We start from the raw sequence: 18021 nt of genomic DNA, 5'->3' as shown, positions 1-18021 counted from the left end.
AGTCAGTCCCTTCTCAGCCCTTAAGAGGCCTGCCCTGGACTCAGATCTAATTAGTTTGCTCCCGCAGCACCCAGGAACCGGAGGGAACCCCATGGCCCTTGTAATTAATTATTACCCTTTTATTTGTAGGCTTATGTGTTTATTATCCGTCTCCTCCCATTGGACCCTGACCAGTGGGGAGGGAGGGAGAAGGGAAGTGGGGGAAGGACATCATCAGGATCTCACTTGGGCCCCCAGCTGTCTGAAAGGCCTTGCTCTTAGATCAAAGAGCTTGTAAAGGTGAAAACAATGTGAATGTAGCTGGTGTGTCTGTTAAGAAAACCCGGAGGCTTGAGCTGAGTGTTTGTGGGGAGCCGTTCTCCCCCGGAGCTGCTGGGTCCCTGCTCACCGAGGTCAAGTTTCCACGGGGAGGCAGAAGGGAATCTGAACTGCATGCTTTCAGGAACCTGGGCTTGAACTTGGCCTCCCGTCAGCCCTGTTCCCTCCGCATGCCCAGCCGGTATGCTGAGAGGCAGCTTCTTAGTGGAAAGCCATTCATTTGATGAGCCCCAAAGCCTGTCCTGAATATGAAACACGTTGACTTCCTTTCATTGGCATTTTGGTTAGCGAGAGGGAAGCGCAATGGAGAGGCAGACGAACCCCCGGTGACAATGACGCCCACAGGCTGGCCTCTCAACAGGGACGGGGTGTGTGTGTGCGCGCGCGAGAGAGAGAGAGAGAGAGAGAGAGAGAGAGAGAGAGAGTGTGTGTGTGTGTGTGTGTGTGTGTGTGTGTGTGTGTATGTGGCCGTGGCCCGTCCAGGCGAGGCCAGAGATGGAGAGCGTCGCCCTGGCCCTTGGGCACAGGGAGTGACGGGGGGGAAGTCCCTGATGCCCACCCCTGCCTGTAGGTGGTTCTCACTGAAACCTGTCGGAGCCTGAACGGGGAGGGTGGATGGAAAGACGGGGTTTCTGCACTCACAGGCCTAATGAATCGTGTGTTGGGGGAAGGGAAGGGAAGGGAGCCTGGCCACTCTTCCCAAACCACCCTCGACCCTTTAAAAATAGGTTTAAAAGATTCTCTGTGGATTCGATTGGAAGTTCAACCATCAAATGGATTCGAGGCAGAACTCCCTAGTCTAGTTTTCTCCCTTACACTTGGGAAGGGTTTAGGATCGGAGAGAGGGAGGGAGGGACACGGAGGGACACGCTGGCCTGGTGAGGGGGGGCAGGAGGGCTCTTCCTTGAAGGCACAGTGACTTCTGCACAACCTGGGGGAGTTCCTTGGGGGGGAGAGGGGGCGACTCTGAGATCCTCCCCTTTGAATCCTGCTCACATAATGTCATCTGTTCACGAAAACCACACAAAGCCGCTTGATTGTTGTCTTGGTGGAAAATTACACGACTGTCATCAGCTGTTGCTTCTGGCAGTGCTTTCTGTTCTAATGTAAATACATGAGGTCACAGATTTAAAGACACAGGCTGGATTTACATACTTGCGGAGGAGCCTCCCAAACGCCCTGCCTGTTAGTCAAATACACGCAAATGACACTGGCCGTCCCCTGAACACGTCACCCGTGACAGCCCTAAGGCCGGGAGGATGGGAAGGGGTGTTAGGAGTTGCCTCCTTTGTGGCATCCCAGACGCTGCCTTTGGGAGCCCCTAAGCCACTTCCAGGCTGGGATTGAACCCCCGGGCCTTTCTGCACCAGTTCTGCAGTGGGCTCCTGTGTGCGCCCCAGGCAACTTCTGAGCTGCCGGGGAGGGGTGGGCTGGGTGAAGGGAGAGGCTTCAGATTGGACAGAAGCATGCTGGGGCCAGCTTTCCCTGGAAGGCATGTCATTAAAGCTTCATTTTTGTATGTCACCATTCTGAGATCATTGCTCAGTTCACTTTTTTGAGGTAACTATTTAGGCAGGAATTTTTTGAAAAATTATTTCTATTGGGTGTGTGACAAAGATTTTATCCATCAAAGAAGGGAACAATATATTGTAAAACATAAGAAATAAGAGCCCCCTGAACGAGTTAATGAATGAAAGCAGTTGTAGAAGTACACAGAACCAAAAATCTAGCTGAAACCATATTGTAAATTATACAAAGACTAGAGGCCCGATGGATGGATTCGTGCATGGGTGGGGTCTGGCCAGCCCGCCCTTTCTGCCCCCCAATCGGGGCAGTTGGGGGCGGGGTTGGCCAGGGGGAGGGGCCGTGGGCAGTTGGCCAGCGGGCCCCACCCCCTGGTCAAACTCCCAAACTTCCAGTTGAGGGGATAATTTTCATATTAGCCTTTTATTATATAGGATTAGTAAGGAGCAAAAGCTGCTGTTTTTTAGTTTTTTAGTTTTGGGCATATATGGGTGTTGTTTAGTTTGTTTTTAATCCTGAGAAAGTGGAAGGGAGGGGGAGAGACAGAGAGAGAGAAATCCAACTGTGACCTCCTGGTGCATAGGTTGACGCTCAACCACTGAGCCACACCAGCCGGGCTCCAGAGTCCATGTTCTTGACCGCTGTCATCCAAGTGCCACTTTACCTTAAAAGACTAGTCACCCAGTAAGAAAAACGAGGCAGCAAACAGGGGTGGTCAGTACGCTTGCAGCAAGCTTCTAGAAGTTTCCTTTCGGTCCCCCGCCACGTCTCTGGGTGTGAATTCCACTCGCTGACCTTCAGGGAGAGTTTGCGTTACATTGCTGGACACCGCTTGCGTGCAACAGCGCTGCCCGTGGTCGTTGGGAGATGGAAATCTCTCACGGATCCCCATGGGGCTGTGGTTTCTTTAATCTGCCACCCAGGGCACTGCTTCTGAGTCACATCACACGTGCTCTTCTGCCTCCGGGGGCACAGTAGCCAGAACAGCCACACGCATGGACACAGAGAGGCTTCCCTCCAGACCCAGGGCTCCACGGGGACTGCCACCCACTGACCTCCGGGCGGGGACACGGGCGATTGTGGGCTCCGTGTGTCTCTTTAGGGGCTGGGTGTGTACAAGGTGTACCGGTTAATAATGCGGATTTTGTAATCCAAACAAAACACGATAATTTCAAGAGAAACATCAAAAGTGCTTTATTCAAAGTAACGTCCATCGCTAGCTGCACACTTCCCCATCTTTCAGGTAACTTGTGGAGACCGTCCCAATAGAACTTTTCTTGTTTTGAGGCAAACCATTCAGAGACCCAATTGTCCACTTCTTCGTCCGTTTTGAAGTGCTGCTCAGAAAGTCCGTGTGCCATCGATTGGAACAAGTGGTAATCTGAAGGAGCAGGTCTGGTGAATATGGCGGGTGGGTTAATACTTCCCAGGCAAGATCTTTTAACGTGTGTTTAACTGGTTTTGAAGTGTGCGATGGTGCGTTATCATGAAGCAAAATTACTTTGCCGTGTCTTCTGGCCCATTCTGGTCATTTTACAATCAAAGCGTGGTTCAAATTGATTATTTGTTGTCGGTAGCAATCAGTACTAACTATTTCACCTGGTTTTAGAAGCTCGTAATACACCACACCTTCCTGATCCCTCCAAATGCAAAGCATTGTCTTCTTTCCGAAGCGATTTGGCCTTGCAGTCGATGTTGATGGTTGACCTGGATCAACCCATGATTTTGCGCGTTTGGGATTCTCAAAATAAAACCACTTCTCATTGCCAGTCACAATTCGATGCAAAAAAGACTTCCGTGCCATTGAAGCAACATTTTACTGATGACTTTTCGGTTTTCCATTTGTCTTTGGTTCAGTTGACGTGGCGCCCATTTTCCTTCCTTTAAAATCTTTCCCAGTGCTTGTACTAGTATATCTCTTTAGGGACTGGGTGTGTGTGTCTCTTTAGGGGCTGGGTGTGTGTGTCTCTGTAGGGGCTGGGTGTGTGTGTCTCTTTAGGGGCTGAGTGTGTCTCTGTCGGGGCTGGGTGTGTGTGTCTCTTTAGGGGCTGAGTGTGTCTCTGTCGGGGCTGGGTGTGTGTGTCTCTTTAGGGGCTGAGTGTGTCTCTGTCGGGGCTGGGTGTGTGTGTCTCTTTAGGGGCTGAGTGTGTCTCTGTCGGGGCTGGGTGTGTGTGTCTCTTTAGGGGCTGAGTGTGTCTCTGTCGGGGCTGGGTGTGTGTGTCTCTTTAGGGGCTGAGTGTGTCTCTGTCGGGGCTGGGTGTGTGTGTCTCTTTAGGGGCTGAGTGTGTCTCTGTCGGGGCTGGGTGTGTGTGTCTCTTTAGGGGCTGAGTGTGTCTCTGTCGGGGCTGGGTGTGTGTGTCTCTTTAGGGGCTGAGTGTGTCTCTGTCGGGGCTGGGTGTGTGTGTCTCTTTAGGGGCTGAGTGTGTCTCTGTCGGGGCTGGGTGTGTGTGTCTCTTTAGGGGCTGAGTGTGTCTCTGTCGGGGCTGGGTGTGTGTGTCTCTTTAGGGGCTGAGTGTGTCTCTGTCGGGGCTGGGTGTGTGTGTCTCTTTAGGGGCTGAGTGTGTCTCTGTCGGGGCTGGGTGTGTGTGTCTCTTTAGGGGCTGAGTGTGTCTCTGTCGGGGCTGGGTGTGTGTGTCTCTTTAGGGGCTGAGTGTGTCTCTGTCGGGGCTGGGTGTGTGTGTCTCTTTAGGGGCTGAGTGTGTCTCTGTCGGGGCTGGGTGTGTGTGTCTCTTTAGGGGCTGAGTGTGTCTCTGTCGGGGCTGGGTGTGTGTGTCTCTTTAGGGGCTGAGTGTGTCTCTGTCGGGGCTGGGTGTGTGTGTCTCTTTAGGGGCTGAGTGTGTCTCTGTCGGGGCTGGGTGTGTGTGTCTCTTTAGGGGCTGAGTGTGTCTCTGTCGGGGCTGGGTGTGTGTGTCTCTTTAGGGGCTGAGTGTGTCTCTGTCGGGGCTGGGTGTGTGTGTCTCTTTAGGGGCTGAGTGTGTCTCTGTCGGGGCTGGGTGTGTGTGTCTCTTTAGGGGCTGAGTGTGTCTCTGTCGGGGCTGGGTGTGTGTGTCTCTTTAGGGGCTGAGTGTGTCTCTGTCGGGGCTGGGTGTGTGTGTCTCTTTAGGGGCTGAGTGTGTCTCTGTCGGGGCTGGGTGTGTGTGTCTCTTTAGGGGCTGAGTGTGTCTCTGTCGGGGCTGGGTGTGTGTGTCTCTTTAGGGGCTGAGTGTGTCTCTGTCGGGGCTGGGTGTGTGTGTCTCTTTAGGGGCTGAGTGTGTCTCTGTCGGGGCTGGGTGTGTGTGTCTCTTTAGGGGCTGAGTGTGTCTCTGTCGGGGCTGGGTGTGTGTGTCTCTTTAGGGGCTGAGTGTGTCTCTGTCGGGGCTGGGTGTGTGTGTCTCTTTAGGGGCTGAGTGTGTCTCTGTCGGGGCTGGGTGTGTGTGTCTCTTTAGGGGCTGAGTGTGTCTCTGTCGGGGCTGGGTGTGTGTGTCTCTTTAGGGGCTGAGTGTGTCTCTGTCGGGGCTGGGTGTGTGTGTCTCTTTAGGGGCTGAGTGTGTCTCTGTCGGGGCTGGGTGTGTGTGTCTCTTTAGGGGCTGAGTGTGTCTCTGTCGGGGCTGGGTGTGTGTGTCTCTTTAGGGGCTGAGTGTGTCTCTGTCGGGGCTGGGTGTGTGTGTCTCTTTAGGGGCTGAGTGTGTCTCTGTCGGGGCTGGGTGTGTGTGTCTCTTTAGGGGCTGAGTGTGTCTCTGTCGGGGCTGGGTGTGTGTGTCTCTTTAGGGGCTGAGTGTGTCTCTGTCGGGGCTGGGTGTGTGTGTCTCTTTAGGGGCTGAGTGTGTCTCTGTCGGGGCTGGGTGTGTGTGTCTCTTTAGGGGCTGAGTGTGTCTCTGTCGGGGCTGGGTGTGTGTGTCTCTTTAGGGGCTGAGTGTGTCTCTGTCGGGGCTGGGTGTGTGTGTCTCTTTAGGGGCTGAGTGTGTCTCTGTCGGGGCTGGGTGTGTGTGTCTCTTTAGGGGCTGAGTGTGTCTCTGTCGGGGCTGGGTGTGTGTGTCTCTTTAGGGGCTGAGTGTGTCTCTGTCGGGGCTGGGTGTGTGTGTCTCTTTAGGGGCTGAGTGTGTCTCTGTCGGGGCTGGGTGTGTGTGTCTCTTTAGGGGCTGAGTGTGTCTCTGTCGGGGCTGGGTGTGTGTGTCTCTTTAGGGGCTGAGTGTGTCTCTGTCGGGGCTGGGTGTGTGTGTCTCTTTAGGGGCTGAGTGTGTCTCTGTAGGGGCTGGGGGTGTGTGTCTCTTTAGGGGCTGGTGTGTGTCTCTATAGGGGCTGGGTGTGTGTGTCTCTGTAGGGGCTGGGTGTGTGTGTCTTTTTAGGGGCTGGGTGCGTGTCTCTATAGGGGCTGGGTGAGTGTGTCTCTTTAGGGGCTGAGTGTTTCTCTTTAGGGGCTGGGTGTGTGTGTCTCTTTAGGGGCTGGTGTGTGTCTCTATAGGGGCTGGGTGTGTGTGTCTCTATAGGGGCTGGGTGTGTGTGTCTCTGTAGGGGCTGGGTGTGTGTGTCTCTTTAGGGGCTGGGTGTGTATTACTCTTTGGGGGGCTGGGTGTTCTTCCTTGCCACTCAGCATCCACGTGCTGCCCAAACTCGTTTTGACAGAGTAGCGAGTTATGAGATAAGGGTTGGAAATGTGTCACCCAATGCTGCTGCTCGGGCCTGGAAACGATTTGCTCCGGTAACTACACACAGTTGGTGCCTAACGTGGTCAGCCTGGCGAGGACTCGGAGGACGGGGAGAGAGGGGAGCAGTGTTGTTTAAGACATTCAGTCTGCCTGGCCGGCATGACTCAGTGGTTGAGCGTCGACCTGTGAATCGGGAGGTCACGGTTCGGTTCCTGGTCAGGGCACATGCCTGGGTTTCAGGCTCGATCCCTAGTGCAGGGCATGTGGGAGGCAGCTGATCAGTGATTCTCTCTCATCATTGATGTTTCCATCTCTCTCCTTCTCCCTTCCTCTCTGAAATCAATATATTTTTTTAAAAGTCCTATGATTGTCTAACCACTATGCTGTAACCTGCAACTAATACTACAGAGCAATGATTGTGAATGGTAATTGGGGAATTTAAAAAAGATTAAAGAGATGAAACCCTCAGTCCTCCCTCCACTGGAAAAGCCTGGAACCCAGACGTGCGCAGCCTCGCTCGGGATGCTCTGACTGGCAAAGTGCGGCGCTCGCATTGAGGAACAGGGAGCTGCTGCTTCCTGTAGGAGCGCGTCCTTTAAGCTTTGGTTCCTGCTTTCTTTTGAATACAATTTTCAGAGGAACATCTCTAGACATTGGCTTACTTCTCATTCACAGTCTTTATGTGAAGCAGTCTTTTTCAGATCTTTAAAAGGGTAGTTTCCCCAAGTATTGCAAAAACTTGTGCTTTAAATATGTGCTAGCGATGGTTTCGAAGGACTTGCTACTTATTAACCAAACGGTAGTGAGAGGCAGGTGCTGCTGTCGTCCCTGTTCCCCAGGTGGGGAAACTGAGGCACCGAGAGGTGAGAAGCCTGTGCAGGTGATGGCGTGGCTAGTGTTCGGGATGCAGCCCAGGCAGCCTGGCCTCAGCATCGCTGCCCGCAGTGGGGCCCTCGGGACTGCGGTGCGCATGGGTGAACGGGAGGGGGGTGGGGCGACTGGTGACATTGGGGTAATAAGACCTAACTTATCCAGCGCCTGGTGACAGAGCAACAGATTTACCTGGGCTTCCGGTACCAGGCTCTGTGGGTACATGGTAATACACCCACTCTACAGAGCAGTAAACTGAGGCCTAATGCGGGCAAGTGATTGCACCAGGCCTCACAGCTCCTCTGAGGCAGAATCACAGTCGCAGCCTGGCCTGTCTGCCTCTAACCCCCGCACCTACCCACCAGCCGCACCGCCTCTGCTTCAGTGTCGCTTATCATGTTGTAATGTTCTCATTTAGCAAGAACAAGTGTGAAATGACCCAGCTCCTCGCTGACTGTGCAGTCATCACAGCTCTGCAGAACGGGGGCTGGTCAGCTCGGCCTCTAGGGGATTGGATGGGGTCAGGTAGGGGAGAGGGTTTGGAAGAGAAAACCTCGTTAGCCTCACTCCTCCCCAGCTTCTAATTCCACCTCCCAAGGGAAGACAGCTCTGGTCCCTACAGACATCGCTCTAAAACCACCAGGGCCACCCCACTGGTTCCTTTTGCTTTAAGCACCATCCCGGGGACAGCCCTTCCTGGGAACTCTTGCCCGAGTTGATCATCAGACCAGCACTCGGACGGGAGACAATTTCTTCCCTCCTTTCAGTGCGAATTTTCTTCTGCAGCGAAAACCTTTGAACTCCATTCTTTCCTTTTCTATCCACTCTGTCTCCACATGTTCCCCGAGCCGGTTCCCACATGGCTTAAACATACAACATGCCCAGAATTTTGCAGGTGAGCCCCCCTGTGATTCGGATCTCTCTGTCTGTCTCGAATTCTCCCCTCCCTTCCCCTTCGTCTCCCCGCCCCCCATTAGGCACATGGAAGGCCTATGCCACCTGTTAGCATATTACATCACTGCCCCCCCCAGACCACAGTTGCACCAAAGGCCTTAAACAAAGTCCTCCTTCTTGTATTGTTTGCACTCAAAGAGTTGATATCATGCCAACTGATGTCATTGTATGTCTTTGTGTAACTGCTATGGCAACTGGGCAGGTGGGGAGCCCCCAGCTGATGTCATTGGGAAAGGAGGTGTAGAGACAGAATTTTAAAAAGCTCCGGGCTGCTTTCTTCTGCGTGGGGGGTTTGCTGGCGCGCATTTTTTTTAACCAGCCGCTTTTGAGACAAATTACAGCTTGAGTACCCTACGTAAGAGGAGAGCATTCTGGTTTTCTCCCCCTACCCCCTTAGAAACTTCTTTTGAATTCGTTTTAGTTGTTCTTTCCTCTCATTGTTTATGGAAAAGTGTAACAACTGCCTTTTTCTTTGGGGGAAAAAAAAGTGAGTGAGGTTCCCATCCCGGAATCAGTGTGGAACTGTCTGCTTGGAACATGGTAGGGGCCAAAGCTGGGCAGGTTTTAAATATCCTTTCAGCCTCTTTTGTGGAGCTGGCGATGGGGGCAGTGGGTAATTTCAGTGTCTTTAAATGCTTTCACTAGTGAAGTGTTTCGGGTTTTCCATTCCTTCCGTCTACTTTAAAAATGATCTCTTTGAGCCCAGATCAACTCCCCCTGCCCCATGATTTCATAGCAGAATAATAATATGTAAGGGCAGCGTTTAATTCTCAAAATCAGTTAAAATGAAGTGATAGCTCTTGCTTTTCTTTGCAAAAAGAAGAGCGAGGTTTGACCCTGACAGAGGAGTGAAGTGATCCTAATATTACCCCTCGGCATATGCTTGGGGTCCTTGCCAGACCGTAACATGTGACCTCCCCGGTGTACATGGCCAAGTCCCCGTGCGCTGGCTGTGAGCAGCCCCGACACTGGATCCCCGTTACAGTCTGGAGCTTCCTGCTGTGGTTGCTAAAGATGAGCCTTGAAGGACATACAGGAGGCTCGGAGGCCAGTGGACAGATAGACTTCCTGTCCTTGTTTCACCACAGCCCCATCCTGTTCTCGCTCTTGTTTCCTGTTTTACCTCCTGAAACCAGGGAGGCTGCCGTAAAGCCCCTACCGAGCGGGGAGAGGCTGTGTTTGGGTAGCTTTCAGCTTATTGGAGATTTCCAACACCTTCCTCTTTGCAAAGGAAAGGCCAGAGTGCATCTGTTTCTGTTTGATTTGAATTAGAGCTGATTTGGTGCTATAGCCCTTCCTTGTATACAGTGGGGCCTTGACTTACGAGTTTAATTCGTTCCGAGACCGAGCTCGTTAACTCAAATTACTCTGTCAACTCAATGCAAAAAATCGGCCGAGAGACAGCTGGTATCTCAAAAAACTCGTTAGTCGGGACACTCGTAAATCAAGGCCCCACTGTATTGTATAATATGACCCTCATAATAATCCTTTGGGCTTATCCACATGTGTGATACAACTAACAAATATGAAAGGAAACTCTAAGTTAGGAAATTTCTGGATCATAGTTTGCTTAAACAAGTATTCCTTTTTTTTTTTTTTTTTGCATAGTCCTTCAACTTCTGCTCACTATGTATGGTGGATGTTTTTGAATTGCCTTTTTTTTCATTTAATATCAAACAAACATTCTCTTTGTTTTCCTCTTTTTTCACCACCTTGAGTGGCTACATAGCATTTCATTGGGTGATTATATTAACTCTTCCCTTAAAATTGTTTTAATCTTGGCCTTTTCTATAAAATAGACAATGCCGTAGTAAACATCTTACATATGCAGCTGATTTCCTTCAGCTACATTCTCATGAGTAATGCTCCTGCGGTTGAGGGGCAGGCCTGCATTTTAAAAATGGAGAAACTGGTACACTTTTCAGCTTTTTACAGGAGACCCATAACATTTAGGAGGCAGGACAAAGCCTTAAGCTAGCTAAAGGTGTACATCAAGCATGTCAAATTCAAAGGCTGACACGGGCCAAATAAGGTTTAAATCTATGTGGGCCGCAAAAAAACAAAGCTTCAATTTTCATAGAAATGTAGGTTTATTTCGATAGAGACATGCCAAATACAAAGAGCTGAAATAAATGAGTCATCGTTAACATAAAATAATAGAACATTTTAATAAAAATATTTTTTCTTGAACGTTAACTTACCAGACACTGAATAACTGCACAAATTAATAAGTATAACGCAGATAAACCTATTTTTCCTGTTCTCCAAAAGCAAAATATTTCCCATTGTGCACACCAAACAAGCCAGTCCAAGACTAAGGACGTGGCCATCGGCTGCTAAAATATTCGCTGCTAGTGTTAGTGGAGAGAAATGGTGTGCCTGCGCGTAAGGGAAATGAATGCTACACAATTACAGTAATCAGTCATTAGCGAACGTTGTAGTTTGTTATTAATTAAGAAATTTTTATTAAAATTTTTCTTACATACCGTTATATTGGCTGGGCCGCAAAGATATTCGTTGTGGGCCGTGAGTTTGACATGCTTGTGTTAGAGGTTTCCTGATGGAAAAGTGGGTGCAAGGATCCGGGCTGCTCCCACACTGCCTCCTGCTGGAAATTGGGATTGAAAACGGTCAGTGAAATACATGGAAAATATCAAAAAAGAAAAGGAAAACTCCCCCCCCCTGTATTTTTGTCTTTTCCAAGCATTTCTCTGCTGCCCGGGCAATCGTAGAAATAATTCTCATAGAAGTAGCAAATCCCTGCTGAGTGCTACCGAGTGCCAGGCAGCGTGCTGAGTACTTCACATGTGTTCATTCATTCCAGGCTCCCACTCACACCAGGGGGTAGATGCCCTGACCCTCACTGAACAGGTAGGAGAACTGAGGCTCAGAGAAATGAACTGCAGCAAGCGACAGGACTAGGAAGGGGCGGGACTGGGATGAGAGCCAAGGTCAGCGGGTTCTTCCCAGGTCCCCGCTCATGGCCACGGTGCTGGGTCGGGAGGGAAGCTGTCGCTGTGGGTGAGGTGAGCTTACCACGGGTGCCAGGCACATGCCCGCGGTGCCGAGATGCTGGCAGAGGTTCCTTGCCCGAGGTCATCGCGCTGTGCCTCCGTCAGCTCCCAAGGTGCAAGGTTCTATGTAGGCCACCGAGCACGTGCTCCGGGCGGCAGGAGCAATTAGCTGCCGGGGGAATGGCCGGGTGCTGCGTGGCGCTCTTTCCAGGGGAACATGCCCCAGTTTGTATAAAAAGCACATTTCTAGTACCGTGCGCAGTGACAGCATCCAAAGCCTGTCCTGAGTCTCCAACTGGACTTTTAAAAATATTTATTTTTCTAATATATTTTTTATTTTTATTGATTTCAGAGAGGGAGAGAGAAACATCAATGTTGAGAAAGAATCATTGATTGGCTGCCTCCTGCATGCCCCACACTGGGGATCAAGCCTGCAACCCAAGCATGTGCCCTTGACCGGAATCGAACCTGGGACCCTTCAGTCCACAGGCCGACGCTCTATCCACTGAGTCAAACCGTCCAGGGCTTAAATTTTATTTGATAAAATATATATACATCTGCAGAAAACGCATGCTCCTGCCTGGGCGGTGTGGTTCAGTGGTTGAGCATCGACCCACGAACCAGGAGGTCACCGGTTTGATTCCCGGTCAGGGCACAGGCCCAAGTTGTGGGCTTGTTCCCCATTGGTGAGGGGTGTGCAGGAGGCAGCCGATCAATGCTGATCTTTCTCTCTCATCGATGTTTCTATGTCTCCCTTCCTCTCTCTGTAAAATTAATAAAAACATATTATAAAAACAATAACAACAACAAACCACCCACTCCTTCCTACCGGGAAGGTGGCTGCTGCCCACTTGAAGGCCTGGGGGCATCATTCTCGCTGTGTTTGCGTTCTAGGTGGACTCAGCAGTTTTAAGCAGAACCATGAAAACCTCTGTGACAACTCCCTCCAGCTCCAAGAGTGCCGGGAGGTGGGGGGCGGCGCCTCCGCGGCCTCAGTGCTACCTCAGTGCATCCCCACCACCCCCGACATCGAGAACGCGGAGCTGACGCCCATCCTGCCCTTCCTGTTCCTTGGCAACGAGCAGGACGCTCAAGACCTGGACGCCATGCAGCGGCTGAACATCGGCTACATCATCAACGTCACCACGCACCTGCCCCTCTACCACTACGAGAAAGGCCTGTTCAACTACAAGCGGCTGCCGGCCACCGACAGCAACAAGCAGAACCTGCGGCAGTACTTTGAAGAGGCTTTCGAGTTCATTGGTAACTACCTCCCCCGGGGAGCTTGCCTCTTCCGCCTTCCTTTCCCCTCCGGCTTTTCCTTTGATGTCAAGTTCAAGATGAATGTCGGGGTGTTAAAGGAAAGCTGCTCGGTGTGGTTTGGGGGCTCTGCTGCCTGGCGTGGTGCCCAGGGACCTTACCTTCTTTATTACTAATATCTGAACCAGGTCATAACCCACCGAGTGTACTGGGTCCATCAGGGTGAATAGAAAAGGGCAGGAATTCCACTTGCCTGGGAGGTGTTCAGCTGGAAACCCTCAAGTTCTCAGTGAGAAAGTGGCAGGGGTTAGTCGTGATGCGTTCCAGAGTATAATTTCTATGCAAGAATTGGTAGAAGGCAGGACAGTGGATTCCAGAGCTGGTGCGGTGGCTTTCTGGTCTACCTCGGCACCTTGCAGGAAAGAAAACAGTGACTAAACTCGCCCACACCCCCCTTACCTTGAGTTCAGTGGACTTGCAGTTGGTAGAGCCTCTTTATGTGAAGTGAGGCAATGCCATGGCGAACATCTTTCCCATCACATCAGTGCAGAGAAGAGAGAGGCCTGGAGGCGGGGGAGTGTTTTTCCCTCTCCCTGCTTTGTCTGAAACATCAGGTAGCAAAGGGCGTGTATGTGAGCATTGGTGAGATGGTACTCGATTTCCCTAGACAGTTCACCCCAGACTCACTGAAGTAGGAAGATCAAGGTGTGTAGCCTGAGTCGTTCCCAAGGAGGAAAATTCTAGCAATAGCAGGCCTTGATCTCCAAAAGGAAGCGATGGCCAGCCTAACCCTAATTCTACCTTTAGTTTTGCTGCCTCTATAGCCTCAGACTGTGGTAACGTTCAAATGATCATTTGGGGAACACCTGGCATCTAGCAGATCCTCAACAATTTTTTTCAAGTGACTCTAACCTTGATCGCCACAAAAGGGTGACCCCGTGCTTTTCCTAAATATGGCAGCAGCTTGTTACTGGCCTGTGTCCCGGGAAGAATGCTCTCATGTCAGGTGCCCCTCCGTTAGAAAAATGCCTTGGGCTCAACAGCCAATTGGGTCTGGTGGACTCGCTGTAGAGTTGACAGCGCTGGCCACTGCCCAGCTCACTGCCCCGCTGTTTTCCTTGCTAAAGTGCCTTCAATGCAGGACCACGGAGTATTCCGCCTGGAAGGAAATTCTGAGTGGGCACCGAACTCAGAAAAGCAAAATGACTTCTCCAGGGTCATCGGAGTTTTAGTGTCAGTGAAGGGACCAGACCTCAGGGCCCTTTCTACAATAAACTGGGGCAGTGTTTACCATGCTCTGTTCGTTCCCGCCCGGTAACACGTGGTGCCAAGGGACCTTACCTTCTTTATTACCAGTATCTGAGCCAGACCTTGAGCACGGAGGAAGAAATAGTTGTTGTCATCAGGCAGATGAGGAACTTTCTGGTTGGTACATGATGTTACGGCTGCAATTTTTCTGACTTAATTCCAGTTGAGGGAATTAGGAAATTGTGTTCCTTTAGTGAGTAGCATGCAATGTGCTTCCTCTAAGAGGACTGCAATCAAAGCGCCCTACGTTCTTGTAGGGCGTTCACTTACCTGCTTTTGTAGAAGGAAAAACAAACACGCAGCAAACAGCATTTCACCTGGAAAACAGTTCCGTACCCCAGCCTGCGTAGCACGATTGTGTTTTCATTGTTAGATCGTTGGGTAAACTGAAGTCCTATAGTCTTGATCTAGGAAAAACACAGCAAGTTTAATAAACACAGTAACACTCACTGAGAGTCCAATAGAAACTAAAAAGAGTCTAGGTTTAGGGTTTATGCCAGTTTATTTCTGAGTTGGGTGATATTATACCCATGGTTCAGACAGAGGGATTGAGTCTCAAGGTCACTCACCTAATGTTTAGTGGAACCAGTGATCAAAGCAGCGCTTTGTAGCTCATCTTCTTACCACCATGCACCCTAGTCTTGGTGTGGCGGTTGATACCTAGCATGTGCTAAAAAGAAGACATTAAAAGAGGGAGATACTTTCTTGAAATACTTCTGTGAGAATTAAGCCTGGTCTGTAGATTTTTAAGATGGAAATTTACAGGACGCTTCTTTTCTTGGTAGTTGTAAGTTAAATCACGACTCTCCTTACCCTGTTGTCCTTTCCTGTTCTTCATCTAACTCAGTGGTTCTCAACCTTCTGGCCCTTTAAATACAGTTCCTCATGTTGTGACCCAACCATAACATTATTTTCGTTGCTACTTCATAACTGTAATGTTGCTACTGTTATGTATCGTAATGTAAACATCTGATATGCAGGATGGTTTTGGGCGACCCCTGTGAAAGGGCCGTTCGACTGCCAAAGGGGTCGCGACCCACAGGTTGAGAACCACTGATAACTGGTGTCCCTTCGGGGACACTTTCTTGGGGATGCCCTTTAGTCTAGACACATCCTGAGGAACCCGTTAGGCAGTGCCCACAAGCTGCTCTGGGCTTTTTAATGTCTCTGAAACGTATAAAGTACGGGTGCACACGTATAGTGCAATTGAAACTTCGTGGCCCATGCGCAGAAGTTGGTATTTTGTGGAAGAGCCACACTCAAGGGGCCAAAGAGCCACATGTGGCTCGGGAGCCGCAGTTTGCCGACCACTGGCATAAAGAACTGGTTTTTCCTCTCTCTCCGAGGCAGGAGAGACTTTAATGACTCTAGTTATGACAAGTCACACAGTCTGGCAATTGGAATTAAGGTCCTGGATCAGGAGGGTCTACTTGGTAGCTTGCTTCGCATGGAAATTAACTGTTGTGGCTTTCTCGTCAGTCAAAGCCATCACCTGTGGTGTACCCTGTTCCTATGAATAATTCCTTCACCTGCTCTTCTCTTTAAATGCAGGAATGTAGCTTCTTGTTTATGCAGCGATTGCTTTTCGCCCACTCTGGAGGTTGTGACATATACACTGAGTGGCCAGATGATTATGACCACCCCATCAGTACTTCATTGACACTTCCCAAAATACTGAATTTTGAAAACTTCCTAAGCAAATACTCTCAAGGTTTTATTATTATTTGCATAACTAATTCACTTCATTGTACTGATGGGGCGGTCATAATCATCTGGCCACTCGGTGTACATATACAGTGAGCTAGTAAATTATACTTGGGTTTAAAACCATTTTAGTTTATTCTTCCTCAACAAAATATGGCCTGGTCAAGTCCAGAGGAAAGTGAATTCACTTACCGTCTGCCTGTGTCCTTGCCTTCACCTCTTGCCGTTCTCCCTTCTCCAGAGGAAGCGCACCAGTGTGGGAAGGGGCTCCTGATCCACTGCCAAGCCGGGGTGTCCCGCTCGGCCACCATCGTCATCGCCTACTTGATGAAGCACACGCGGATGACCATGACTGATGCTTATAAATTCGTCAAAGGCAAACGACCAATTATTTCCCCAAACCTCAACTTCATGGGGCAGCTGCTGGAGTTCGAGGAAGACCTGAACAACGGGGTGACACCGCGAATCCTTACACCAAAGCTGATGGGCGTGGAGACGGTGGTGTGACAGCAGTCGGGACGGTCAGGGTCACTGGTCTCTGTTAGGAGACAGAGAGAAAGGAGAGCGGATTATTTCTTTGCTTTTTCTTTCCTGTTTTTTTTTTTTTGTTTTTTTTTTTAAGCTGGGGGTAAGGTTTGTGAACGGAAACAAACTCGTTTAAAATCTTTTTATTTTTAACCAGTGTGAGAAGAATTTAACTTTTGGTGCCCATTGAGATTTACTTCCCAGGAACTGATAAGGAAGATTATTATAAGGATCTCTCAACTCTGGCTAAGGAAGTGGGTTTTTTGTTTTGGGTTTTTTTTCAAGCCAACAATAAACACGTAATAAAACTTATTTTTCCCCCCTTTCCTTTGAAGCTATTTGTAGAGTTTATGATTATATAGTCTGTGCAGGTTCATAGACCGAATATACACTTTGTACCAATTTTAAAAAGAACCAAAAGACAGTAGAAAAGACATTGGGTTATGAAGACCTGGATCTGCCGGGCCATTCACGTAGAAAACAGACCCACCCCACCAAGCCCCGACCGGCTCACTGGTGCCGAGTGCAATCAGGGCAGCGTAAGTGGTCTGCGGACCCTTCACGTTCCTGAAAGAGACAAAGATACTGTTGATTTTGTGTGTTTCATACTCTGGATTATTATATTTTTCCCCTTTCTGGGTTTAAGAGATTTTTTTTTGAACTAGCAAGGAACTGACCATTCTACCATATGCCTTCACTGTGCAATACTAGGGTGTTTTGAGTGTGCAAGCGAGTTAGAGCGGGCAGCCAGATGCTAGGCAAATAGTGCAGATTTGCCAGCGTGGAGAGTCAAGAGAATTCAATGAAACCGATTACTTTTCCTTCCCACCTTTTTCCTTTAATTTTTTTTTTTTTTTGGATTTGATTCTGGTTACAGTGCCATAAACCTTGTTACATATGTATATCAGAATGTTAAAAAAAAAGACAAAAATTTATTTAAAAATATTTTTCGCAAAAAACAACAACTGGGTGTGTTTCTGTTGATTTGTGTAAAGGTTTATTTTCATTATATAAATGAAACTCATCTTGGGACGTGTGTCGTTTCCTCCTCTTTTCCTCAACTCCAGATCAAGCATCTCTTACCTCTGGTAACTGGTCACGTAAGTGGAAATACACACACATTTTTATAGGGTTGAGGAGGTGAAATGTTCTCTGTTCTCATCGTGATGCAGAGGGAATGAGCAAGGAAGCAGAATAGCTCGAGGATGGGCCTTCTCAGGGGTCACCCCTATCCTCAGCTCCACCATCTCCTCCTGCACATTCAATTCCTCTCAGGCCTGGAGGAGCTCCAAGTAGAGTCATGTTAAGGAAGGAGGGGTTTCCACACCAGCCTGTGAGTTTTGGTGATCAATTAGGTCCCTGACAGATTGATTGGTTAGAATCCCAGGATCTCCCCAGAGGCTATTTGATAAACATTTGTGACAATCGGCCGTTTAGGGTTCCTGGTGGTCATCCCCACCCCTCCATCGCCACTTGCTCACTTGACATTTTTAGTGACATGGACCGTGGAGGGTGCACCACAGCCAATTTCTAGTTCCTGCTCTTTCACCAGCAAACTGGAGCGGCTTCCTCAGACACAGCTTCCTGCTCGCCCTGGTGGTGTCTTGGCTAATCCATATGAGACATGGCTTATAGTCCGTGGATTCCCAACCCATAGACGAGGGGGTGGGCACAGCGGAGGAGTGAAATCAAATGTTTTCTACGTTTTATGAAGACAGATGTCTAGAGGGACTTGGCCTTAGGGGACACTCACAGCCACTGACACTTGCCTAACTAGTTACCTACTTGAAGAATTCTGGCGTGTCCAATTCCACATGACTACTTTTGATAGAGTTTTGTGAATGTTTGCTTACAAATGTTACTATAAATGCAATATTTTTGACATTTTTAAAAAACAGCTTTTCTACTAGAAGTAACTT

The 18021-nt window shown here is 49.5% G+C and overlaps 1 protein-coding gene across 2 annotated transcripts in view; it reads left to right on the top strand.

Moving 5' to 3' along the window:
- The window catches only part of DUSP10 (dual specificity phosphatase 10), a 40966-nt gene extending 23847 nt beyond the window's left edge, over window positions 1–17119 (top strand). The window contains exons 3-4 of one of the 2 annotated variants that reach the window (XM_005866480.2): window positions 12200–12568; window positions 15819–17119. In XM_005866480.2, coding sequence (XP_005866542.1) covers window positions 12200–12568; window positions 15819–16084 — 635 coding nt within the window. In that variant the 3' untranslated portion in view covers window positions 16085–17119. The remainder of the gene's footprint in view (window positions 1–12199; window positions 12569–15818) is intronic. The other variant, XM_005866481.2, reaches the window with a different exon arrangement.
- Window positions 17120–18021: the final 902 nt, after the last annotated feature.

This window comes from Myotis brandtii, unplaced genomic scaffold (assembly GCF_000412655.1).
Source record: "Myotis brandtii unplaced genomic scaffold, ASM41265v1 scaffold231, whole genome shotgun sequence".
In the NCBI taxonomy this organism is placed as follows: domain Eukaryota; kingdom Metazoa; phylum Chordata; class Mammalia; order Chiroptera; family Vespertilionidae; genus Myotis; species Myotis brandtii.
The sequence above is the reverse complement of the archived record's forward strand: the minus strand, read 5'-3'. Positions and strand labels throughout refer to the sequence as shown.